Raw genomic sequence first — 26,614 nt, forward strand, 5'->3', positions numbered from 1 at the left:
GGACGCCTCAGTGCACAAGCTGTATCCAGTCTGAAGATCTTCAGGAGGCGGTAATATTGAACGCTGTGCGGAGAGCCAGCGGTAGCACACTGGACAGTTGTAGCAGTTAAACAGTCAGCCGATATTACTAGGAGTAAGATGCTGTATCTGGAAGCTTACTGCAGTTAGTATGAAATGCGAATATAATTGGACTCTGCTAAGAGAAGTAAGTTGGAGTCGGTGAGCACGTGGAATTGCATCTGAGTGAGGGTGCTCTGTCATACAGGGCTTTAGGTGCTCTTATAAGACCCAGATGATACTGTTCGCCCGTCGGACTTGTATGGCCCAGCTTGGTTCACACAAAATTTAAAAAGGACTGGACGTCCAGGATTATATGTGTGGTGTGGAAGTGAGTGTGCATGTTCATAGGAGCACTCCTTATGGAAACCAGTGGGTCTGGGGGATTTTAATGGGTTTGGGAGGGGTGTGGGGAACCAGTTTATATCCACTGCAAGTTTGAAGTGATAAAGTTTTGTACGTTTATAGGAGATGAGTGGCGGGTTCTCATTTATGTACTAGATCGGCACAGCAGGTGTGTGTGTGTATCCTACGTCATGGTCTGACGTACCACTGCTACGCCGATGACACACAGCTATACCTGTCCTTCAAACCTGGTGGAACAGACCCTACTCCAAAAATAAACTCTTGCTTAGCTGAGCTACAGGCATGGATGAATGATAACTGGTTGAAACTGAATGCTGACAAAACTGAGGTCCTGTTTGTCCAAAGCCAGCACTCGCCATCAAAACAGCCCTATCCTAAAGTAACACCAATCAGGATTGGGAATTCAGACATAAACAGCTCCAACCTTGTGCGCAGCCTTGGAGTACTAATCGATGGGGAATTTAAGTTTCAGAAACCAAATTTCATCTGTAGTTAAATCTTCCTTCTTTCATCTGAAGAACATTGCAAAGATTAAACATCTGATTCCCCCAGAGGATCTTCCAACCCTAGTCCACGCCTTCATCACATCACGGCTGGATTACTGCAATGCCCTTTATGCTGGCCTCCCCAAAAAGGACCTGCGTCGCCCGTAATTAGTGCAGAATGCTGCTGCCAGATTGTTAACAAACCAGCCTCACCACTGTCACATTACACCGATCCTTCGCTCACTGCACTGGCTACCAGTAGAATGGAGAATACTCTTCAAGATTGGACTGCTGACATTCAAATCCCTGCACAATCTGGGCCCCTGGATACATGAAGGACCTGCTGAAGCTGCACCACACCTCTCACAACCTCAGATCAGCAAGTTCTATAAACTTGGTCACTCCCAGAGTGCACCTCAAAAAATCTGGAGATAGAGCCTTCTGTCATGCTGCCCCTACTCTTTGGAACTCCCTGCCACACCCAGTAAAGACATCACCATCCCTGGAGCTATTCAAATCCAGACTGAAAAGCCACCTGTTTAGCCTGGCATTTCTGGACTTATAAAATTCTTCCTCTGTACCACGATGGTCTGAGCCATGCTTATGCGCTTTGAGTCCTACGGGAGATAAGCACTTTACAAATGTTATTTGTTGTTTGTTGTTGTTGTTGTGTGTGTGTGTCTTTCTGTCTGTGTCTGTGTGCACACAATTGATGTAAAATACTGTTTAGTGTAATGCGATCAACAAACTGATCCAGACTTCTTTTCTAAGGTGTTTTTCAGTATCAGGTTCCAACCACAGAAGTGAGCAGTGGATGAAGAAGGAACGGACGGAATAACACTGGGGGAATTTGATGTTTGCTGTTGGCTTTAATAGCAAGCTGCAGACCATAGCAGGTCAGACACCTTGTTGCTCAGAGATGGCATTAATAGCAAGCTGCAGACAATAGCAGGCCAGACACTGAGTCCATGCAGGATAACCTGCTGATTTGAATCTGACCTTTCGGGTTAACAAGGAAGTTTATTTGGCATAGTTTGAAGCTGGCAACAGGTAGAGTTGGCCCGAACTCAACTGTTCTGTTGGTAAATAGTTCACCTAAAAAAATGCGTGTTCGCATTCGCCCCCTCAGGCAAACACATGGCGTGTTCGATTCGCTCCCTATACATTATAATGGAGCCAAACTTTGACCCCTCAGACACATGGCAGCCAATCAGCTACCTCTCCCACCTGGATCCCCCCTCCCACCACCCACCCACACACACACACCTATCAGAAAGCCAGCACAGCCTATGACTGTTTGTCTATGAGCCTGGCTGGTGAGGTTAGAGTCACTCATTATTCAGCTTCTGCTACTTGGGCTGTTAATTCTGAGGATGCTTGAGCCCAGTATATGTTTAAAATGATTAATGATGTTGAACAAATAAAGATTGTTTTAAGAATATTAAACCTCAATAAATAGTACCTACAGCCATTTAAACGGTCTTTGGTGACGTAACTCTTATTATTGAGTTGAACTGGTGGCTTAGGCTTGGTTCCCATCGACAATGGATCTTGAAAGGTCCAAAGAGAGTGGACAGTGCAGTATCCACTCTAATTGTCTCTTGGGGTTCAGAGAAGATGCATTTTCACCATAGATTTCTATAGGAAATGAATCCGCTTATCCCAAAAATCCTGAAGGTCGGGACTTTGTGTTACATTTATTACAATCGATCCATTGTGAACCGACAAGTATGAATGCATCGTGTTACTAACATAGGATCTGTCATCTGTCAGTCCCTTTTGTGTTCTGGTGTGGAGTGTGGACCAAGCCAATGCTAAAATAACTGCATAAAATCCCATGTACTGCTCCCAGTCATGGCCCCAAGCCCCAGCTGCACTCGACTGTCCAATGAACAGGACATGTTTGATAAATATTCTTTCTATCATGACCAGAACTCAAAGTGTGGCCAAGTCCCGAAGAAAGGCAAACAGCAAAGTTCAGTGGCATCTGAATTTCCTGGCTCCTCCCCCTGACCCTTCTCCCCTCTGTCCTCAGGGAGGAAATATACAGGCCAGCCAGTCCCAGCATGCTGGTACTCTCTCCTCCCTGCTGTGTGTGTGGTCTACAGCTTTATTGCAGTCTGTGTTGCTGGGATTCTCTGCCATATGAAAAAATTACCCATATGGAAGAAATACCAGCCACACAGGCAACAATAAAGCCAGAGATCACACACACAACAGGAAGGAGTGAGTACAGACATGCTGGGATGGGTTGCCCTGTATATAACCTTCATAAAGACAGAGGGGAGAGAACTAAGACAAAACACCAAACATTTATGGTATATCACGCTTTTCTCCTGGCGGACTGAAAGTATCAGAGCTGCAGCGACTAGGGCTCATTCTATAGGAAGTTGCAGTGTTAGGGAGTCTTGCCCAAGGTCTCCTCACTAAATAGGTGCTGGCTTATTGAACAGCAAAAGCCGAGATTCAAACCCTGGTCTCCTGTGTCAGAGGGAGAGCCCTTAACCAGTACACTGCTAGGGGTTGGGGGGGGGGGTTGAAGGGAGAGCCAGGGAATGAAGATGCCGCGCTGAAGTTTGCTCTTTACTCCGCCGCTGCGCGCCACAAAATCCTTTCTTCGGGACTTGGCAGGCCGAGTCTTGTCAAGTAGAGTTGTGGCTGGCCAAACTCCAAAAGAAATACATTCTTCCTTTATTGGCTGAAACTTTGCATATTGGCTGGCCAAATCCCGAATTGGCCAGCTTTGGGTTCTAGCTGTAACATTTATATTGATCAAACATTGAGTGGGAGCACCCTGTTTTTTAAGAGATTTTGAACCCATGTTAGATGCAATAAAGGCATAAAATATAATCTGAAAACATCTAATGGTGGATAGATAGCTTTACAGTGATAATACTCCTGATTATTAGCAGCAGGGATGTGTAAACTTCCTTATACGACAAGTACACCTTTATTTATTTTGAGATCATGGCCGTTTATTTGGTATTGTGTAGCAATAAGTGAAGCAAATACTCCTGCCGGATTGCGCCACAGTGGGATAGCTGAATAAATATATAAGTATTCGTTAGGGGAATCCACAGTTCTGTTCGGCTGTGCCACAGACTAGAGGATGCACATAAGGAGCAGCTGCTTGATGGAGAGAAATATAGTATTGTCGCTGTGCCTTCTCTCATCTTCCTTTATTACTTCTGCAGGTAGGATCACAAAACTAATGCATGCTTTTTCCTACCCTCCCTTTTGTTATGTTTTATTGTTCATGTTATAACCTCTTATTATTTATGACATTTGTCATTATTAACCAGATATGGATGATTTGATTATTTAAAGGATACCCGAGGTGACATGTGACATAATGAGATAGACATGTGTATGTACAGTGCCTGGCACACAAATAATTATGCTGCATTCCTTTTTTTCTTTCTCTACCTGAAAGAGTTAAATATCAGGTATGTAAGTGGCTGACTCAGTCCTGACTCAGACAGGAAGTGACTACAGTGTGTCCCTCACTGATAAGAAATTCCAACTATAGAACACTTTCCTAGCAGAAAGGGGCTTCTGAGAGCAGGAAAGAGATAAAAAGGATCAATAGTTCATAGATTTTTTTAGCTATGACATACTTCAATGAATGTGTCATTGAGCAAAAACAATAAAACAGTTTAAACCTAAAAAGTAGATTTAAACATAAAATTAAACTGTAGAATATCTTAAAAAGTCATTTTTAGGAGACTGAAGATAGATACAATTGTTTATTTCATTATTTTATTTTCGTCTCGGGTGTCCTTTAATTCAGAGTTCTCCAACCCTGTCCTCAAGGCCCACCAACAGTACATGTTTTACAGAAAACCACACACAATCACAGGTGAGATAATTAGTGTATCACCAGAGCTCATTGACTTCCTCTGTGGATTTCCACAAGACATGCACTGTTGGTGGGCCTTGAGGACAGGGTTGGGGAACACTGCTTTAATTGACATGGAGAAAGACTTGGGCATACTGGTTGATAACAAGTTTAAGTTTTGTTAAGCAGCAGCAGCTAAAGCAAATACAATTCTGTGATACATAAAATGGAAAACAAAATCATGTGGATAAAATCACAAGATTCTATCATGGGCGTAACAATAGGTCCTGCAGCCCCTTCTCCCGCAGGCTGTTTTGGGGGGCTGGAGGGGACGCAGCATGAGGGAAAGCCATGGCCACACTCGGCGGGGAGGGGGGACGGTCCCCCCCTCACCTCGGGGCTCTCCCCTCTGCACCCCCCTTCAGCTTGAATTAGTGTCTGGGAAGCGGCGAGCAGCAGGCAAATACATACCTTCATTGCGTTCCACTGGGAATGTTTCTCTTTCTAGCGTCTGATGCGACTTCCTGTATAAACAGGAAGTGGCGTCAGACACTAGAGCGAGGAGTATCCACGGTGGAGCGCAAGGAAGGTATGTATCTGCCCAGACACTCATTTAAGCTGGAGGGGAGTGCAGAGGGGAGAGCCCCAAGGTGAGGGGGGGGGGACTCCCCACCGAGTGTGGCCATGGCTTTCCCTCATGCTGCGGCCCCTCCAGACCCCAAAACGGCCCTGAGCAGCCCCGGGGGGGTGGGGGGGGGGAAGTTGGCGTCAGAATCTCTGCAGGGGGGCCCAGTGGCTCCTACTTGTGAGACCACATCTGGAGTATGGGTACAGTTTTGGGCACCACACTATAGGAAGGATATTGATACATTTCAGAACAGGTACAAAGAGAGACACTAAATTAATAATATATTTTTTTTTTTTTAGAAAAGAGGGACAAACTGGGTTTATTGAGCTTGGGAAAAAGGAAGACTCAGAGGTGAAATGATTGACTCATATAAATAAATTAGAGGGCATCAGGACAATACAGAAGCTTGGCAGACAGGCTTTTTACCCATAGGCTTGGACAAAGGGATCAGAGATGACCGAAAATAACAATATTCTTTTCGCATCAATTTTCACTAAAATAATGTAAAGTTAGATTTGCAAGCGAAAATTCCATCGAAAATACGTTTTTTTTAAATCTTTCACGTTTTTCACGAATTTTCACAGTAAAATATTGTTGTCATGGAAAATTAATTGTGGTAAAAATATCGTTTTTTCACATTTTTTGTGGTAACGATATTGATTTTCAGCATTTTTGCTGTAGAAATAACTTTTTTTGCATTTATGCAAAAATTCAAGCACTTTTTCACAAAAAATGTTCTCGAATCGAAAATAGGATTTTCAAGGTGAAAATGACTTTCGCGAAAATTCGCACGCAACACTGAAATTGATATGATCTATGCATGGAAGAAAGAACATTTTACCACATGTGTAGAAAAGGGTTCTTCACAGTAAAAGTGTAATACCTTGATCTAGTTAGGGAAATGAGTTGTGAGGTTGGAATAAAGTTGATCACATTGTTTTTTAAACCTAGGCAATGGGCTTGATGCATGAACCGCCCAGTAAATTTGCACATGGCAATTTTACCAGTACTAGGTGCTGATATAGCAAAGCAAATCAATATGTCACAATTGGCTTTGGCAACAGCAATCTCTTATTGATAAGTTATCAGCAGAGGGGAGGAAGTTATCAACCCGGGCAAAAGTTATTGACAAACAGAAGTGAATTAGGTACTGGTTGCTCAACTAGTTAGGTCAGGTGAAGTTATTGGCATGGGCCACAGATAATAGTGAGCAGTGGTGTATTTGGCATGTGTGGGAACAAAGTATTGGTTAGTGTTATTGGTTGAGCTTAGGGGTTGATTAGACGTGTTAAAGAGGAACTCCAGTGAAAATAACACAACGAAAAAAGTACTTAGTTTTTACAATAATTATGTATAAATGATTTTGTCAGCGTTTTCCCATTGTAAAAGCTTTCCTCTCCCTGATTTTTATTCTGACATTTATCACATGGTGACATTTTTACTGATGTCACTGGAAGGAGATGCTGCTTGTTTTTTGGCAATTGGAACAGCTGTTATTTCCCACAATGCAACAAGGCTCCCGCAGTGCTGTGAGGTGCTGACATCACACTGTGGGAGGGGTTTTCACCACAATATCACACATACAGACCCCTCTGATGATCTATTTGAGAAAAGGTAAAGAATTTTCGTGGGAAAGGAGGTATCAGCAGCTACTAATTGGGATGAAGTTCGATTCTTGGTTACAGTTACTCTTTAAGTTTAGTGGATGAGGGAGGTTAGTGTTAGGGGTTTAGGTTAGAAGATAAAGGTCACATGTCAGAAAGGTGTTAATGCTAAGGGGCAGGTTAGGGCTAGGCATCGAGAAGGGATCAAAACTAAGGGGGTATTAAGTTTAAGAATTAACAGTTTTTCTCTCTTTCTTTTATTCTTTTTTGTTTGTATTTGTTTTTGTTTTTTGTTTCTGTTTTCTGTATTATATTTATATAGAAAGTGGGTTTGGAGCATCCTATGGATTGCTAGGTCAACTGCCTTCTGGGAGGTATGGGGTCATGTCTTGTAATGTAAGAGGTGAATGTTTTTAAGACCCCTGTAATGTACTGTTCTCTGTGTTAGCTATATTTTGTCTTAGCAATGACTGTTTATAAACAACTTTGACCTAATAAAAATTTTGATTGTGAAAAAAAAAAGACTTAAGAGTTATTTGCTGTGTGTGGCAACAATACCGTTACTAGCAGGGAAGCACATTCGGATTCTGCGGAATTGAAATTTCCTCATCTCCATTTGGAAATTGGCATTTCCGATTGGAATTCGGAAATTGGAAATCGAAATTCCGCGGAAATCCAATTTACAGCAACTCAGTAATTTTGGCCCAATCACAGAACTCTGAAGCATTGGATCAATCAGAGAATGCAAAAATCGGATCACTGCAGAAATGTTACCAATCACAAGACTTTCTGTTTTTCCGATTTCCATTGTTCTGTTTTTCTTTTGCATTCTCTGAAGTAACAAAATACTCTTTGAAAATTTGAATATGGAAAAACTGAAAATTTGAAAATGGAAATTGGCATTGGCAGAAATCGGAATCAGAATTGGGCCTTTCTGACCATCCCTAGGTACTAGCACTAGCACAGTACAGCACATTGCCCAATTAGCGTGACCCGCGGTATATGGGTAACACAAACGTTGCTATGGTAATTTGTGTTACATTACTTGCTTAACACGTGTTATCATGACAACGCTTGTATTACACCTTACATGGGTTGTGCTAATTGTGCAATGTGCAGCACTCTGCTGGCATTAGTACTGATAATATTGTCTTGCGCATAACCCACAATTTTGAATGAGGCCCAAGGTGAGATAATTCATGAGAAAAAAATTGTAATTAACCCTCTTGTCTCTTCCACAGGTCGCCATTCACATTATTATTTCCACACAGTCACCAATGATCCCACATACAACTATCCGGCGTATTACGTGACAAGGACCATAGATGATGTGACCCTTTACTGGTATGACAGCGTCGGCAGCGTAGTGGAGCGCAGGGTGCCCTGGTTCAAAGGTCCCGGTGGATCCTTAATGGATGCTAGCTTCCTTGAAGTTCAAATTCAGCGGAATATGCAACGCCTTCTACTTTCCTTGATGCTTCATCTGAATGAATCTTCCAGTAAGTAAATATTTACCTAATTCAGGGCGAATTCAACTGGCGGATATGGCCTCCGGGCCGCACTCGCTTGCCCAGACTATATTTTGTGGCAGTCATCCTCCTCTGGCAGGCCTGCCTCTTGTTTGCGGTTTGCTCCGCCCCCAAAGCCAGGAGATTGATATTATGCTACCCCCAGCCCAAAAAAAATCTGGTCCTTGACACCCCAACGACCATGAAGTTGGACAGCACTAACCTAATTATAGTGATTTGCATTCTTTCTTTTTTGCACCTGAAGCATACATCTACAGTAGTATGTCAATATTATCAGTATTAATGCTAGCATAGTAACAGACATTGCACAATTAGCTTGATCTGGGGTACATGCGTAACATAAGGCATTGCCATGGTAATGCACATTATAGCAATGGCAATATTACTATGCCATAGGTTCATGCATCAGACCCTTTGAACCATAAATAGGCAAATATCCAGAAGTGAAAAAGTCGGAAAAAAATGTGTAGATTTTAGAAATGTTGTTACCTTAGGAACTTAGCTTTCTAAATATGTACAATGGGTTGCAAAAGTATTCGGCCCCCTTGAAGTTTTCACATTTTGTCACATTACTGTCACAAACATGCATCAATTTTATTGGAATTCCACGTGAAAGACCAATACAAAGTGGTGTACATGTGAGAAGTGGATCAAAAATCATACATCATTCCAAAAATGTTTTACAAATAAATAACTGCAAAGTGGGGTGTGCGTAATTATTCGGCCCCCTGAGTCAATACTTTGTAGAACCACCTTTTTCTGCAATTACAGCTGCCAGTCTTTTAGGGTATGTCTCTACCAGCTTTGCACATCTAGAGACTGAAATCCTTGCCCATTCTTCTTTGCAAAACAGCTCCAGCTCAGTCAGATTAGATGGACAGTGTTTGTGAACAGCAGTTTTCAGATCTTGCCACAGATTCTCGATTGGATTTAGATCTGGACTTTGACTGGGCCATTGTAACACGCGGATATGTTTTGTTGTAAACCATTCCATTGTTGCCCTGGCTTTATTTTTAGGGTTGTTGTCCTGCTGGAAGGTGAACCTCCACCCCAGTCTCAAGTGTTTTGCAGACTCCAAGAAGTTTTCTTCCAAGTTTGCCCTGTATTTGGCTCCATCCATCTTCCCATCAACTCTGACCAGCTTTCCTGTCCCTGCTGAAGAGAAGCACCCCCAGAGCATGATGCTGCCACCACCATATTTGACAGTGGGGATTGTGTGTTCAGAGTGATGTGCAGTGTTAGTTTTCCTCCACACATAGAGTTTTGCATTTTGGCCAAATCTGACCAGAGCACCTTCTTCCACATGGTTGCCATGTCCCCCACATGTCTTGTGGCAAACACCAAACGGGACTTCTTATGCTTTCTGTTAACAATGCCTTTCTTCTTGCCACTCTTCCATAAAGGCCAACTTTGTACAGTGCATGACTAATAGTTGTCCTATGGACAGAGTCTCCCACCTGAGGTGTAGATCTCTGCAGCTCGTCCAGAGTCACCATGGGCCTCTTGACTGCATTTCTAATCAGCGCTCTCCTTGTCCGGCCTGTAAGTTTAGGTGGATGGCCTTGTCTTGGTAGGTTTACAGTTGTTCCATACTCCTTCCATTTCTGAATGATCGCTTGAACAGCGCTCCTTGGGATGTTCAAGGCTTTGGAAATCTTTTTGTAGCCTAAGCCTGCTTTAAATTTCTCAATAACTTGATCCCTGACCTGTCTTGGACCTGTCTTGTGTGTTCTTTGGACTTCACGGTGTTGTTGCTCCCAATATTCTCTTAGACAACCTCTGAGGCCCTCACAGAGCAGCTGTATTTGTACTGACATTAGATTACACACAGGTGCACTCTATTTAGTCATTAGCACTTATCAGGCAATGTCTATAGGCAACTGACTGCACTCAGATCAAAGGGGGCCGAATAATTATGCACACACCACTTTGCAGTTATTTATTTGTAAAAAATGTTTGGAATCATGTATGATTTTCGTTCCACTTCCACTTCTCACGTGTACACCACTTTGTGTTGGTCTTTCATGTGGAATTTCAATAAAATTGATTCATGTTTGTGGCAGTAATGTGACAAAATGTGGAAAACTTCAAGGGGGCCGAATACTTTTGCAACCCACTGTATGTCATGAGGGTATATTAATGTTATTTATTTTTACATAAGGCCTCGTAATCATTGATAGAGTACAATGAAAAAAAAAAAAGTATAAATAAAATATTGTCACCAAACATTGTACTAGGAATGTGATTTCAATGTTTTGATAACCAGTACAAATAGGTGTGGAGTTTATCTACAGAAGCATTGTTTATTTTAAAACTACCGGTATATTGGTTCGGGCTACATTCACAGTGGGACGTTGCATTGTAAAGTTGCAAAGCAACATTATAACGCAATGCAACAAAAAAGAGGTAATGCAGATTAACGCTGCATTACTGTTGCATAAAGTAGGTACAGTAAAGCGTAAAGGCAATGAAAAGTATGCTTTCCTGTACCTGGTAATATGTGCGTTTAGAGGTAATGTGCTGCAAGCAGTGTGTTATCATAGCACTACACGTTACAATGAAACTCTGACGTTGCACTATGAATGTCGCATACACTCTTCATTGCAGTGCGGCGGACCGGCGGTAAGCTGCGTTATAAATGTTTATAACGCAGCATTGCGACTTCCTACTGTAGCCTGAAAATGGAGAAATAGAGTCTTTTGTATTTTTTCCCCTTATTCTTCCCATTAAATTGCATAGAAAATAAAGCAATTAATAAAAAAAAATGTATAACCTCCAAAAAGCCTAATTGGTGGATTAAAAAATGGGAGGAGCGCTGAAAGGTGAAAACTGTTGTTGGTGGGAAGGGTAAAACAGCCCATGGAGAGAAGTGGAAGGCAGGTCTGCTTTATATCACGTGCAATTTATGTTTCAATGCAAATCAATGGGAATGCAGCAGAATTGTGTTTTGCCTGAAAGATCACACATGATTTTGAAGTTAATAAGGTACATTTTCATGTTAGTTAAAGGGCAACTGAAGTGATAGGTATATGGAGGCTGCCATATTTATTTCCTTTTTAACAATACCAGTTGCCTGGCTATCCTGCTGATCCTCTGCCTCTAATACTATCAGCCATAGCCCCTGAACAAGCATGAAGCAGATCAGGTGTTTCTGACATTATTGTCGGATCTGACTAGATTAGCTGCTTGCTTGTTTCTGGTGTTGTTCAGACACCACTGCAGCCAAATAGATCAGCAGGGCTGCCAGGCAACTGAAAATAAATATGTTAGCCTCCTTATTCCTCTCACTTCAAAGCCCCTATGCAATTAACTTTTTCTCCTGAGGTTTCTCCTAGGTGATATTTTCATACCTTGTCATAAAGTGCTTTTTAAACCACCAGCAAGAAAGAAAATACTCAAAATTATTTGTATAGTAACTTTTTTACCTATTATTTGGTACTCTTTCAGTTGGAAAATGCAAAAAAAAAAATATTTTAAACATAAAAATTATTTCCTAGGAGAAAACTCAGGAGAAAGGGCTGGTGCACACCGAGCGGCTTTTTTAGCGTTTCTGCAGCCGCTTGCGGGAGAGGATCCGCTTGGGTAATGTATCTCAATGGGCTGGTGCACACCAGAGCGGGAGGCGTTTTGCAGAAACGCATACTCTCGGGCTGCTGCAGATTTTGGATTGCGGATGCGTTTCTGCCTCAATGTTAAGTGTAGGAAAAACGCAAACCGCTCTGAAAAACGGCACTTCAGAGCGGTTTGCCAGGCGGTTTTTGTTACAGTAGCTGTTCAGTAACAACTTTACTGTAACAATACATGAAATCTACTACACCAAAAACGCTTCACAAAACCGCAAAATGCTAGCTGAAACGCTACAGAAAAAGAAGAAAAAGCGTTTCAGAATCTGCTAGCGGGTTTTGGTGTGCTCCAGGCCAAAAAGTTAAAATGGATGTGAGACAAACTTTTGCTGCCTTTTTTTCTGCCCCTTACATATAGTTTATTGTAGAAAGGGGAAAGAGGAGCCCAAGGTGAACACAATGCATTAAAAGCAACTAAAATATAGATAAATGAGGTGGCTTACCTCAATGATGATTTTTTGCAGAAAAGGGTGTGTGCATCAATCATCAAGTGAACCCTTAAATACCTGGCTTAGCAGATGAGGCCTAATTAGCTTATTAACTGCACATAAGAAGAAAGAGGCGCCCTGGCTGGATAAAAACTTCTAAAAACAGTTTAAAAACGAAAAAGAAGGTGAGGTGTCTTACCTCAATGACGAAATCTTTGTAATAATCAAAAGATTTTTATTTAGCACAGGCAACGCGTTTAGCGTGTCTGAGCCCGCTTCCTCAGGCCAATCAAAGTGCCTACAACAGTACAGAGAACTCCTCAGTATAACAAACAGATATCTGCTAATACAATATAACAATAAATAGATAGATAGTTTAAATAAAAGCTTGATTGATTAATTAGCCAATAAATTAGGAGAGATATTACATAACATTGTTTTAACATGATTCCTATTCGCATATAGTCTCTATCTAAGGATAAGATATAGTATCAAAATTATAATTAACAACAAGGCTTAATACGCATAACTAATTAGTGGATTAAAAATTGTATATATATACATGTGTCCATAAAAGATCAAGTATCAAAACCCAAGGCATTGGGAATATTGGACAATAAAATTAATTGTAGAAAAGGGAGGGAGAGAGGGGCTATGAAATATTAAATAATAAAATGCAAATTACTGAGGGATCAATGATGGTAAAAGATAAAAAAATATAATAAAAGTAATAATAAACATAAGCATAATAGGGATCTTTAAAAACTGGCCTGTGTAGAAAATACAAGTAACAATAATAATCATTACTAATAACAGTAGGCGATGTTGGATATGTTACATAGCAATAGCCTGTGTTTTTAAAATCAGACTGGTCACTGGCAGGTTAAATCAATGTGTTGCATAGTGCAGCAATGTGTAATATAATATAACAGCAGAGGGAGCGCTAAGGCTCAGAGCATAAGGAGGAGCAAAGTACAAAGCTTACCAAATGACAGGTATCAATCAGCATAGGGAGCCTCTGTATAACGCACTGCAGGGCTTTAATATATAAACTTGGTAATCTATCAGCGGCAGCAAGTCCGCGCGCTCGCCGTAGTTTGAAGGAGGATGCGACCAATGCGTGATGACGTCACCCCGAGTGGAGTCGGGTTAATGACCTCCACCTGCTTTCTGTGGTCGGTGGCCCCATGCAACCCACCTTTGTGAGTAGTACTTCATTTCATTTTTTCTTCAACATTTACAACTGACATATTGCACTACTGGGCTCCCTTTTTTTGTCTCCTGTACCTTTTTCCATAGGGTGTCAAGACACCCCCCACAACATTTTAGCTTATTAACTGAGGCATAGCACCAGCAAATCTGCATTCGCTTTCACATGCCAGGATTTGCAGGGTTTTGCCAACTAATTCACCGCAAAATTTTTGCCCTGCGGGGGATTAGTTTGCGCAGCATTTAGCACTTATACCTCAATGAGGACACACCCATTTAGGAATGGATATTTATCAGTGAAAAAAGCACAGGCAATGCGTTTCGTGGGAACTCGCCCACTTCCTCAAGCCAGATAAAGTGCCACTAAATGCTGGTAGCCGGATTCTTTCCATAGGGTGCATATATTCACCCTCAACCTTCTTATATAGTTTATTGGGCATTCTTCCCCCCCCCCCCCATGCTTCTTTTTAAAATTGTATTTATTATCTAATTGCATGTAAATGAATGTATCCATGCCCTTAGCTCCTCAAGTGCCTAAGTATTCTGAGTTCCATGCTGCAAGTGCTCATGGGAGCTCAGCCCGGGGAGGAGGAGACTTTTGCTGAAGCATGCACAAGACTTCAGAGGCAAGGGGGCAGAGAGGGGAGGAGAGAGGAGTGGAGTTTTTACAGGCTGAGGGGTGGAGATGCAGAGCAGCTTGCTTGTGTAATGATGACAAGCAGAATATGGTTGCTCTCATTGTATCACAGGAAGAAATAATCATATACTGTTGAAGCTGTTTTCAGCTAGATTTACTGTGTAAACCGATCTAAACTTTACAAAAGTTATACAGACAAGTTACTCGTGATAGTTTTACATCTCGGATCAGTTTTAATTGCACATGGGCCCAGGTGTCCTTTAACCTACTTTATATTAACGGAAAATTCAAAAACAAATTTTGCACACAAACGCAAACAAATATAAAAAAAATGCAGAAAAAATTTTGAAAAAAAAAATACTATACAAATCGCAAAACTAAGATTCGAACATGCAAACAGGCCTGGATTTACATCACTGGAGCCTATAGGCTCAGATGTCCTGGCACCCTAGACTTCAGCCTCCATGGACCTACAAACCCCCACCGAACTGCACCGCAAGTGTGCTGCTGTCCCAGATGTCACTCCTCCCTTACTTCCCTTGTCCAGCATAGGTAGCTACAGGTGCCATTTAGTATTAGAAAGCCAGAGGTACCCTCAGTAGTAAGTAGCTAGAGGTGACCCAAAGTATTAGGTAGCTAGAGGTGCCCCCAGTTGAAGGTAGATCTCGTCAGTGGAATGCTGAGTCGCGTGAGTAACCTCTCTTTTACACTCCACTCAGGACTGTGCATAGGGTGAAAGGGAGGGAGCTGTCTTTCCATCATCAGGCGCCTGTAGGCATGTGCCTACAATGCCTTATGGTAAATCCGGCCCTGCATGCAGATAACATTATGACAAGTGTGAAAGGCTCCATTTACAGAATATCAACAAACTGATGTTTTCTCCTCTTATTGCAGCATTTCCTGTTCTGCAGCTGTTAGATGGATGCACCACCAGTGATGACGGTACCCCCCATGCAGTGCTGAGCTATCGCTATAATGGTGAACCGTTCTTGACGTTCAGCGTGGAGGAAGGGGAGTGGACTGCAGAGGTGGAGGAAGCACAGTTTTATGCTGACGTTAATAATGAAAATGAGACAAGAACAGAGATGATCAGGGATAGACTTGGGCATGTGTGTATTTCCCATATCCAAGAGCTGCTGCCAATGGGGAGCTGCACTCTTAGCAGAAGAGGTATGACTCATTCTATTTGTAGAATATAGTCACATATGCATGTATAAGCAATGGTTGGTTATCATTAGTAAAAATTTGAGGGGATGAAGGAACACACGATATTAAAATAATAGATTTCTATTGGCATAAATAATCATAAAGAGAGGTTTTCTCTTACTTCTCTGGAAGATATTTTTATTATTATTTATTGTATTTATAAAGCACCAACATATTATGCAGCGCTGGACAACTAATAGGAATAGATACAATGTAAACAAGAGGTGACAGACAGAGAAGTAGCACATGGTTATACAACATAGCACAAGGTTATACATGCAAACAGGGTATAAGATGCATGATCGTGCAATTTAACAGAGTCCCGGCAATTGAAGTCTGGGTTAGTCCATGGGAAGGATGTCATTTGTGGGGGTTGTAAAATCCATAAGATCCATAAGGACACATTAAGGGGAGGTGGGGGGGACCCTGCCAAAGGCTTACAATCTAAAGGGGAGGAACACATGAGGTAGGGCTGTGGAAAAGGTGCTGGGCGGAGAGAGTTCCAAGTGTGGTAGATAGGGGTAAACCATTTTAAAGAAGTGTGTTTTGAGGGCTTACTTGTAGGTGTTGAAGCAAGGGGCAAGTCTGAGAGGGGAGGGGTGGGAGGGAGTTCCATAGGGTGGGGGCAGCTCTTGAGAAGTCTTGTGCATGGGTGGGAGAGATGTGTGGAGAGGTCAGGAGGAGATCATTTCAGGACTGGAGGGGGGCGCGCAGATATATACTGTATCTGTGGACAATCTCAGAGATGTAGGTTGGGCAGATCTTGTACATAGATTTGTAGGCTGGGCACATAATCTTAAAACTGATCTTGAAGCAGATAGGAAGCCATTGGAGGGCTTTTCAGAGGGGAGAGGTGGAAGCAGAGCAGTGTGAAGAATGGATGAGTCTAGCTCAGGCATGGGCAAATTTGGCCCTCCAGCTGTTAAGGAACTACAAATCCCACAATGCATTTGCCTTTATGAGTCATGACTGTGGCTGTAAGACTCCTGCAATGCATTGTGGGACTTGTAGTTCCTTAACAGCTGGAGGGCCAAGTTTGCCCATGCCTGATCTAGCTGCTGCATTCATGACTGATTGAATGGGTGCACTGCATTTCAAGCGGAGGCCTGGCAGTAGGGCATTGCAGTAGTCAAGGCGGGAGATGATGAGGGCATGGATGAGAAGCTTGGTAGTGTCTTGGGTCAGAAAGGGGCAGATTTTTAAGATGTTGCGAAGGTGGAAATTGCGGCTCTGGTAACATTTTGGATGTGGGGCCTGTAGGAGCGAGCAGAGTCTAGGGAAGCGGGCCTGAGAGTTATGGCAGATGGTAGTGCTGTTGATAGTGACATAAATATCCGGGAGGGGTGGTGCAGCATGGGATGGGAAAATGAGGAGCTCAAGTAACTCAAGTTAAGCTTCAGGAACCTAGCTGACATCCAGGAGCAGATAGTCAAGAGGCAGAAGGAGACCTTGTCCATGGTGGAAGGGCAGGGCTGTGGAGATTTGGGTATCTTGTGCATATAGGTGGTATTTGAAGTCCAGGGAGGATATGATTTTGCCGATGGAGGTGGTGTAAATTGAGAACAGTAGGGGGCCCCGAATAGAGCCCTGGGGGACTTCGACTGAGAGGGGGGTGAGAGTTGAGGAGGAACCATTAAAAGAGGTTGCTAAGAGGCGATAAGGGAGGTATGAGGAGATCCACGCCAGGGCACTGTCACAGATCCCTAAGGACTGTAGGGATTGGAGGAGGAGGGGATGGTCTACTGTATCAAACACTAAGGAAAGGTAGAGGAGTAGCAGGATAGAGTAGTTGCCTTCAGCTTTGGCAAGGGTGAGGACATTTACTATCTTGACAAGAGCTGTTTTCGTTGAGAGGGCAGGACGGATGCCAGATTGTAGGGGGTAGAGTAGGGAGTTGATGCTGAGGTGGTGTGTGATGCAGGCATTTGAGAGGCGGAGGGTGTCAGAGGGATCGGGGTCGAGGGGGGAGGAGGTGCCAGAGGAGGTGGCAAGTAATAGCTCCTCTTTCTCAATGGTGGAAGGAGTGAAGGAGATAAGGTGCATTGGAGCAGTCTGGATGCAGGTGAAGGGGCGGGGCAATGTGTCATCATGTCACCTCAGTTCAGGGAGATTAACACTTCTTAAACCAAAGCACTAAGTAGCATGAAAAAGTCCTCAGCATTCTCTGTAAAAATGCTTCCATGTACGCTTTGCATGAAATAATAATAATAAAATATATATATATATTTCCCACACTCAGCACATGTATACAGCTTTACACTCTCTTGGTAGACAAGGATTGATTTATGCTGTAAACATTTCCCGCACTCTGTACATGAATAAAGCTGCTCATCAGTGTGAGATCTCTCATAGCAAAAAAAATTGGATTTCTGTATAAAACATTTCACACACTCAGCACATTTTTAGTACTTATCAGTGTGAGATCTCTTATGTCTGACAAGGTTTGATTTCTGTATATAACATTTCTCTCCAAAACATTTCTTACTCATATTACATGAATAAGGTTCCTCACCAGTGTGAGATCTCTTATGAGTAACAAGGATTGACTTCCGTACAAAACATTTCCCTCACTCAGCACACGAATAGGGCTTCTCAGCAGTGTCTGATCTCTCATGTCTGACCAACACTGATTTCTGGCCAAAACATTTCCCACACTCAGCACATGTATAAGGTTTCACACCCATGTGAGATCTCTCATGTGTGACAAGGACTGACTTGTGTCCAAAACATTTCCCACGCTCAGCACTTGAATAGGGTTTTTACCAGTGTGGGATCTCTCATGTGTGACAAACTATTTCCCACACTACAGCAAATGTATAGGGCTTCTTACCAGTGTGACATCTCTCATGTCTGAGTAACACTGATTTCTAAACAAAATATTTCCCACACTCAGCACATGAACAGGAATTCCCACCAGTGTGGCATCTCTCATGTCTGACAAACTCTGCGTTGCTTCCGAAATATTTCTCACATTCAGCCATTGAATAGGGATTCATCACCAGTGTGAGATCTCTCATGAATGTGTAGATGTGATTTCTGAAAAAAAAAACACTTCCCACACTCTGCACATGAATAGGGCTTCTTACCAGTGTGAAATCTCTCATGTCTGACTAACACTGATTTCTGGGCAAAACATTTCCCACACTCAGCACATGAATAGGGCTTCTCACCATTATGATGTCTCTCATGTGTGACAAGATCTACTTTACTGCCAAAACATTTCCCACACTCAGCACATGAATAGGGCTTCTCACCATTATGATGTCTCTCATGTGTGACAAGATCTACTTTACTGCCAAAACATTTCCCACACTCAGCGCACGATTAGAGCTTCTCACCAGTGCGAGATCTTTTGTGTGTGACAAGATGTGATTTACTTCCAAAACATTTCCCACACTCAGCAGATGAATAGGTCTTCTCACCAGTGTGAGTTCTTCCATGTCTGATAAGATGTGATTTACATCCAAAACATTTCCCACACCCAGAGTATGCATAGGTCTTCTCACCAGTGTGAGTTCTTCCATGTCTGATAAGATGTGATTTACATCCAAAACATTTCCCACACTCAGAACATGGATAGGGCTTGTCACCAGTGTGATATCTCTCAAGTGTGACAAGGTTTGACTTCTTAACCAAACATTTCCCACACTCAGCACATGAATAGGGCTTCTCACTAGTGTGAGATCTCTCATGTATAATAAGGTGAGAAGAATCTGGGGGAAAATTTGGGTTAACCACGATATCTGCAGGAGACTCTTGTCCAATGACATCATCATCCGTTGTACAGTCTGTGGATAGAGAGAGACGAGTCTCTGAGAGTTTCCTGATGCCGGGACTCTGCGCTGCAAATAGATAATTCTAAGTTGATACAACATTTATGCAAATGTGTTTAGCTTTAAATTCAGCCATTCAAATGCATGTCATGATAAAAGTGATTAAAGTGACACTGAAGCGAAAAAAAAACTCATGATATAATGAACATTAGTAGCAAAGTAAATAGTGTCATATTTTTATTTTCAGGTATATAGCTTTTTTTATAACATTGCATCATTCTCTAATAATTGCTGTTTCCACAATGCAACAGCATTTTAAATTATTTCACAAAGCAGGCTACTGATCCTTTCAACTTTTCTCTGCAGAAAAAAAAAACATAAACAAAGAAGTCACAATGAGAGACAGTTGAAATAAGTGCTTCAAAAGACAGTGCCGGCTACAACTTTATAAAATCGCACACCTCAAAGAAGCTCTTTTGTATAGATAACAACTGAAGTTTCTTAACTCTTCCTGTACTGGAAAACAATATGAGACTCATATCTGTGCTACTAATGTTGTATTTCTTAGCTGTACTACACATGCAAATCATGATATCATAAGTTTATTTTCACTTCAGATTCCCTTTAAAGAGTTATTGGAATCTCATTCACCATCCCTATAGCTAAAGCATTGGCTATACATTGAAGCAGTAAATTGTACAGATTGATGAGACAATGGAAGCAATGTTTTACTCTTGTGACCACTGACCTCTATGTACTTATAGCAAGGAATCTGTGTTATGTTTGTAAAGCAATGTGGTGTCGCTTTCACATTCTTATTACCATTGTATCCTCGTGTCACTTACATGCCACTTTTTTCTCTCTCTTGTACCTAACTGAGCAAATAGAACACAAGTTTAAATGGAAAACTTTTTTATTCAAAACAAAGACAGAGAACACATTTCATGGGTACAATCCCGCTTCCTCAGGTCAATACACAGTGCCTTCTAACACTTAGCATAGAGTATGTGTGCCTCTGATCAGTTAGAAAGCAATGGACAGTATTATTATTTTATTACTCTGGGCGCCTCCATTCCAACAAATTTCTAGTCAGACCTCCTCTGTGAGGTAATAGTTTTACCCAAAACACCATCTAGGAGAGGGACCGCCCAGCATCCAGCAGGACCTGGAAAGCCGAGCGGGGACCATTTATTCCCTGCAAGCTTATATGATGGTTGCAGGGATCTGCAACCAATCCTTGTGAGTATAAATCTCATATACAGGTAGTCCCCAGTTAACGAACGATATAGGGACTATAGGTTTGTTCTTAACTTGAATCTGTTCTTAAGTCGGAACACAGTGCCATCTCTGTCCCCTTTACCTCCTCGGTGCCCCCCTGTGCCTCCAGTGTCCCCCTCTGTGTCACCTCTGCCCCCTGTACCTCCTAATGTGCCCCCCTGTGCCTCCAGTGTCCCCCTCTGTGTCACCTCTGCCCTCTGTACCTGCTCATACAAGTTTAAAAGCCATTTCTTCTCAGAATTTTTGAAAATTGATTTTCTCAAAAACTACAAGTCCAATTTGAAAAATGTTTTTTTGACTTGTTCCCATGGAAACACAGAATCCATGCCGTCCATATCGGCAGGTCGTTCGTAAGTCAGGCGTTCGTAAGTCGGAGACTACCAGTACTTACAATTACCCCTGATCTAACGGTACGGTACTACACCATTGGGCCCCTGGCTTCTCAGCTCACCACCTAGGGGTTCCAGGAGCACGAGGTTACTTCGCAATGCACTGAAACATGTCTACATTAGTACACACACTACAGTATTTACTTTAAAATGCCACTTTTATTGGTGATTCCAACACTTCTCTACCTTCGGCTATACCTAACTGATTCCTTAAAGGACACCTGAAGTGAGAAGGGTATGAATTTCCAGAACGATTGACCATCCAATCTGATAGTTGCGATAGGATCCAAAACGATCGTTGGGGCCCACCAGTGGAGACAAAAATGATAAGCAGCACGGTGGCGTAGTGGTTAGCTCTCTCGCCTTGCAGCGCTGGGTCCCTGGTTCGAATCCCAGCCAGGGCACTATCTGCAAAGAGTTTGTATGTTCTCTCCGTGTCTGCGTGGGTTTCCTCCGGGCACTCCGGTTTCCTCCCACATTCCAAAAACATACAGATAAGTTAATTGGCTCCCCCTAAAAATTGGCCCTAGACTACAGTACTTACACTACATAATATAGACATATGGCAATGGTAGGGATTAGATTGTGAGCTCCTTTGAGGGACAGTTAGTGACAAGACAATATATATATATATATATATATACTGTACGGCGCTGCGTAATATGTCGGCGCTATATAAATACTAAATAATAATAATAATAATAAGCAATCCAATCAGACTAAAAGAATCATTCAGACATTTGGATTGATGGATTGTTAGAACGGCTGCTGGAGCCCTTTTTAACGGATGCGTCGCCATTGCAATGTGTTTTTGAGCAATCGCAAATGTCCTGCATGTTGCATTTCTTCTGCATTTTCTAGCAGCCAGAGAAAATCGCAAAACGCTATTGCATTAAAATCCCATTGAGTTTTCACTTTGCGATTTCCACTATAAAACAGCGATCACAGGTACGGATGTTCAATGAGATTTTAATAATGGTGAATTGATGCAGAGTTATGCACATTTTGTATACAAAGGTATGCAACTTGAAATGGTCCAGTTGAAAGAAGCTGAGGTTGGATTTGATTGGTCTGTTTTCAAACTGCATACATTTGCATTCAAAAGTTGCATAATCTTGCATTAACTCAGAATTATTTTGCATTTCTTGGACTAGCCTTACTACCATAACAGGCAGTGATAAAGCCTAAACTTTAGGCCCTAAAGTGATCTATCTAATCAAATCCCTTCACACACTGTACACATATTTTCAATAGATTGCCTGGCCTCAACATCTATGTAAGTCCCCCCCCCCCCCCCCCCCTCATGCTGTGCAGACCCTCCCTTACCCCCGCCCCAGGCTTTGCAGGCTGTAGGGGCAGCGAATACTCATGCCTGTCCATTTACTCCTGTGTCTTCACTTCACTGCCAGGGGGCTGCTCTCTGTCTCTTCACTCCTGGGGAAGCCGTGTGTGCCAAGACTAAACACAGTGGCCAAACTCTAGGAGCACCGTAGCACATACCTTATGTTACCACTAGAGGCCTCTAGTATTTGTACTCTAGCATTTGTGACATGACACCAGCGCTCCAGGAGGAAAGAGACAGGTAGAAACTCCCGCAGTACACAAAAGGCATGGAAGAAAGTGCTGGCGGACAGGTGAGAGTAAGCTCCGCTGTTGTGTCACCTGCTGAGGAAACCCCACAAACCACTCCTGACCTGTCGCTGGTCAAGCAACATCTTCCATTCCACCAAATTAATCAATACCACCTGAAAAAGTGAATGGAAATCGTGTATGGCCTTGATTTCTAGCAGATTTTATCAAATGATCTTATTGTCCGGAATTCAATCACTCAATCAATCAATCAATCAAAAAAAAAAAAAGAGTATAGCAACATTAGCTGGGCTAATGACCATTGGTATAATAATAATAATAATAATAATAATTTCTAAATACTAATACTTACCTTTTCCTCCATCTCTACAGAAAGACCAGTTGTGAAAGTGAAACAGACGCCAATAACAAATTGCACATGTAGGTTACATTGCTTGGCATATGGACACTACCCCAAGGACATCAACATGACTTGGTACAGGAACAGGCAGCAGGTATCAGAGGACCTGATGGACAGAGTGACGCTGCCTTTCCCCGATATCACCTACCTCACCTGGCTGTCATTAAACATCTCTGTGAGCCCTGATGATGTCTACACCTGCAGTGTTACCCACAGCAGCATGATGGCGCCCTTCACAGAGGACTGGAGTAAGTCTTGTGTTTCTCTAAAACAAAAACATTATGGCCCATATGCAATTAACTTTTTCTTCTGAGTTTTCTCCTAGCTGATATTTTCCGACCTTGTCATCAATAAAACGTCTTTTAAAGAGGATCTGTATCATTAAAAAATTCCCCTGGGGGGACTCACCTCGGTAGGGGAAAGCCTCTGGATCCTATTGAGGCTTCCCCATCCTCCTGTGTCCCACAGCGGTCTCGTGTGCCTCTCCGAACAGCAGGCATGTAAATATTTCTCTTCCCGGCTCCAGCGCAGGCGCAGTAGCGGCTCTCTGCTCAGAAATGTGCGGAAATAGCTGATCCCAGTCGGGTCCGCTCTACTGTACAGGCGCCTGCGTAGTAGAGCGGTCCCTGCTGGAACAGGGAAAGGTAAATATTGCACAGCCTGACAAATTGACGGCTGTGCATTCAGTGGGCTGCAGTGAGACCACCATGGTACGGAGGAGGATGGGGAAGCCGCTATAGGATCCAGAGGCTTCCTCCTACTGAGGTGAGTACCCCCCAGGGGAACTTTTTTTTATTACAGAGTCTCTTTAAAACACTAGCAAGCAAGAAAGTACTCAGAATAAATTTGATAGTACTTTTTCACTTACTTTTTATATTGCAAAGTGCTGAATAGTTATTTTAAAGAGAAGATGGAGACTATCTCCTTGGAGAAAACTCAGGAGAAAAAGTTAATAGAATGAGTGCCGAAAATTATAAAATAATGTGTAAGTTCACTTTAGCAAAAATTATCTATAACATCCTCGGGGCTTATTTTCAGAGCTTCACTTGGGCTGGTATTGCTGGAGATGACGACCCAGCACAACTGGCTAAGATTTGCTTAAAGAGTAACTGTCAGGCTGCAAAAGCTAATTTAAACCTCTATTCTCCTGTGTTAAACAGTTTAGAAGGAAGCCAAAAAGGCAATACTGAAGTTAAAAATCTCTCTTACTTTTGATGTGTGCTGAACTGCAAGGCTGTTAGACCCAAGCTCTCAAAAGGACGAAAGGCCGCATAACATACTGCAAAGCATTCTGGGGCTGCTTGGGTCCTCCCCTCCGCTGCTAGTGAGAAAGTACAGGCTCATGTTACAACAGTGTAGCAGTCAAAAATCTCCGGGCAGAGTACACTGCAGGAGTCCGCTATTGTTCCTAGCCACATGGCTAATCAGTATTCACTGCACAGTAGTGTTTTCCATTACGGATCTTTTGTGTGAGTGAATCATCAGGAAGCAGGCAGGACATGAGGACACATTTGCCTTCATAGGAGACAGACAAACATGGAACCTGCCATGAGCTGTCAGGAGCATCATTCTCTGCAAATACTATATAAAAATTCTGTGAAGTACAAACGTGGACAGTGAAATGCATATGTAATGTAAGTACAGCCAATCTTTAGCTACTGATATATGTGCTTTTTTTCTCTTAGACCTTATACCTAACCGCTCCCCTTTAAAACTGTCTGATATTGGGTGCTTAGAGTTTGCAGTCCTAACCTGGGACATTTCAAAACAAAAACTGCTGAAAGATCGTGTGATTTAAGTTATAAGCAACTGTGCAGCTCAACTGCTTTTCTTTCTGTTTATTCCTATATGCTGTAATGAAAGAAATACTTTTTGATCAGAGTACGGGAATAAGTCAATTGAACATCTAGGATATTGATCTAGTCAGCTTGGTAGCAGAGGGGTTCGCTAATGAGTAGGGATGTTCGGAAAAAGCGATTTCCGATTCTGACGAAATGTCTGCTTTCCGAGAACTGATTTTCCTATTTCTGCATATTTTCAAAGAATCTTGTTGTTGATTTTTTTTGTCAATAAAGTTAGTTAACTGTAAAAAAAAAAAAATAAATAAAAAAATTGCGGTATCCACTATTTTTGCCCATGTACACTATTATGTGGAAGCCGCATAGCGATTTCCTCCGTGCTACTCCGATTTTCGACTATCCCTACTAATGACTTTTGGTGTTAATGAAATTACAACAGGTGCACCAGAAGGGCAGCAATGACATGTTTTCTGTGTGTGTTCTCTTCCTGCAGGACCCACCATGGATTCAGAAGAACTTAGCAGGACCATCTCCACTGGAGGGGTGATCGCCATATGCCTGGCTGTTGTTCTGTTGGTGACAGTCATAATATTTGTCTCAATATCATTGGCTAAAGAAAGACAACAGTAATGTGCCACCATGTAACCAAGAAACCAGTGATGCTTTGGAAATTTACATTCCCAAATGGGAAAAGACAATAGACTGAAGATTACCCCACCAATTAGTCTTCTCCATCTGAACACAGACATTGTGGCACTTACAAGATGGCTTCTAATGTTGGTCAATTGTGTGCAGATATTACATCTATGTTCTTCCTCTATGTGTTGAGTCATGATTGAAGATATATTTATCAATGAACTATTGTACACAGGGACATAGGGGACTCAGACATGCCTGTCCATAGACATTTCCTGCAGTCATAATATCAAAACATACTATACCATTTTTTCTCTATAGCTGGGCAATGTTTTCTATATTATTATTATTATTCTTTGGTGACCATTGCAGCATTTGTTAAATGATAAAAATCAGAGTTTTGCTTATGCATTCCTCATGTCCGAATAGCTGGAAGTGTTGTGGGGTAAGAGTAGTTCCCCCAGCAGGGAGAGTGGAGCAGCTTTTTATCACATGACTCGGAATGGCTCATAGCCATTCAGAGTCAGAATACCAGATATTCAGGCTTGTTCATTGTTAGCAATTCATAAAGTTAGATACTGCTTATCAGCCAGACAAACAGTATTTTTTTTAACAAATAAAAGATATTGATTTTTTTTAGAAAAATGTTAGGAACAAGAAACGATATAGACATCCTCCTACCCTGCCCAACCCCCTTTGCCACGCCCGTGATCCACCCCCAACAACCTGCTAAAAAACAAAACAGTAAAGTAAAAAAAAACAACATTGCTTCACACCTAGCATTCATGTATTATCCCAAGCTATGCCTTGATCCTCTATATAAGCCAAACGGGTTCCAAACTTTTTTCAAATTTAGTGGTACAGTTATGATATAAGTAAGTGATCCTGTACAGAGAAAGAGATTCATTTACTAAAGACATTAACACAGCAAAAGAGGGAGGGGGTTGTTGTATCCAATTCAGGATTATAACCTTTCCAACAGAAGAACAAAATACATTCAACAACTGATAATTGCAGGCAAAAATTGCACTTTAAGAAAAACAAATATAGGGAATGATATACACAGTGTGTATATATATATATATATATATATATATATATATATATATATATAATGTTCTCTTGGTGATTCTTACAGA

The 26,614-nt window shown here is 42.0% G+C and overlaps 1 protein-coding gene across 3 annotated transcripts; it reads left to right on the plus strand.

The window, feature by feature from the left end:
• Window positions 1-120: 120 nt before the first annotated feature.
• Window positions 121-26,525, plus strand: LOC137528098 (class I histocompatibility antigen, Gogo-B*0201 alpha chain-like). Of its 3 annotated transcripts, XM_068249377.1 has the most exons (6): window positions 121-205; window positions 1,680-1,804; window positions 8,220-8,477; window positions 15,299-15,574; window positions 23,013-23,288; window positions 25,333-26,525. In XM_068249377.1, exons 2-6 carry the CDS (start codon window positions 1,762-1,764, stop codon window positions 25,467-25,469), a joined length of 990 nt encoding a protein of 329 aa, XP_068105478.1. In that variant the 5' UTR covers window positions 121-205; window positions 1,680-1,761; the 3' UTR covers window positions 25,470-26,525. The 3 variants fall into 3 exon arrangements, with proteins under 3 accessions (XP_068105478.1, XP_068105475.1, XP_068105476.1); XM_068249374.1 differs by lacking the exons at window positions 121-205; window positions 1,680-1,804 and adding an exon at window positions 4,010-4,102; XM_068249375.1 differs by lacking the exons at window positions 121-205; window positions 1,680-1,804 and adding an exon at window positions 4,010-4,102 and having other exon boundaries at window positions 8,250-8,477.
• Window positions 26,526-26,614: the final 89 nt, after the last annotated feature.

Source organism: Hyperolius riggenbachi, chromosome 8 (assembly GCF_040937935.1).
Source record: "Hyperolius riggenbachi isolate aHypRig1 chromosome 8, aHypRig1.pri, whole genome shotgun sequence".
Classification (NCBI taxonomy): domain Eukaryota; kingdom Metazoa; phylum Chordata; class Amphibia; order Anura; family Hyperoliidae; genus Hyperolius; species Hyperolius riggenbachi.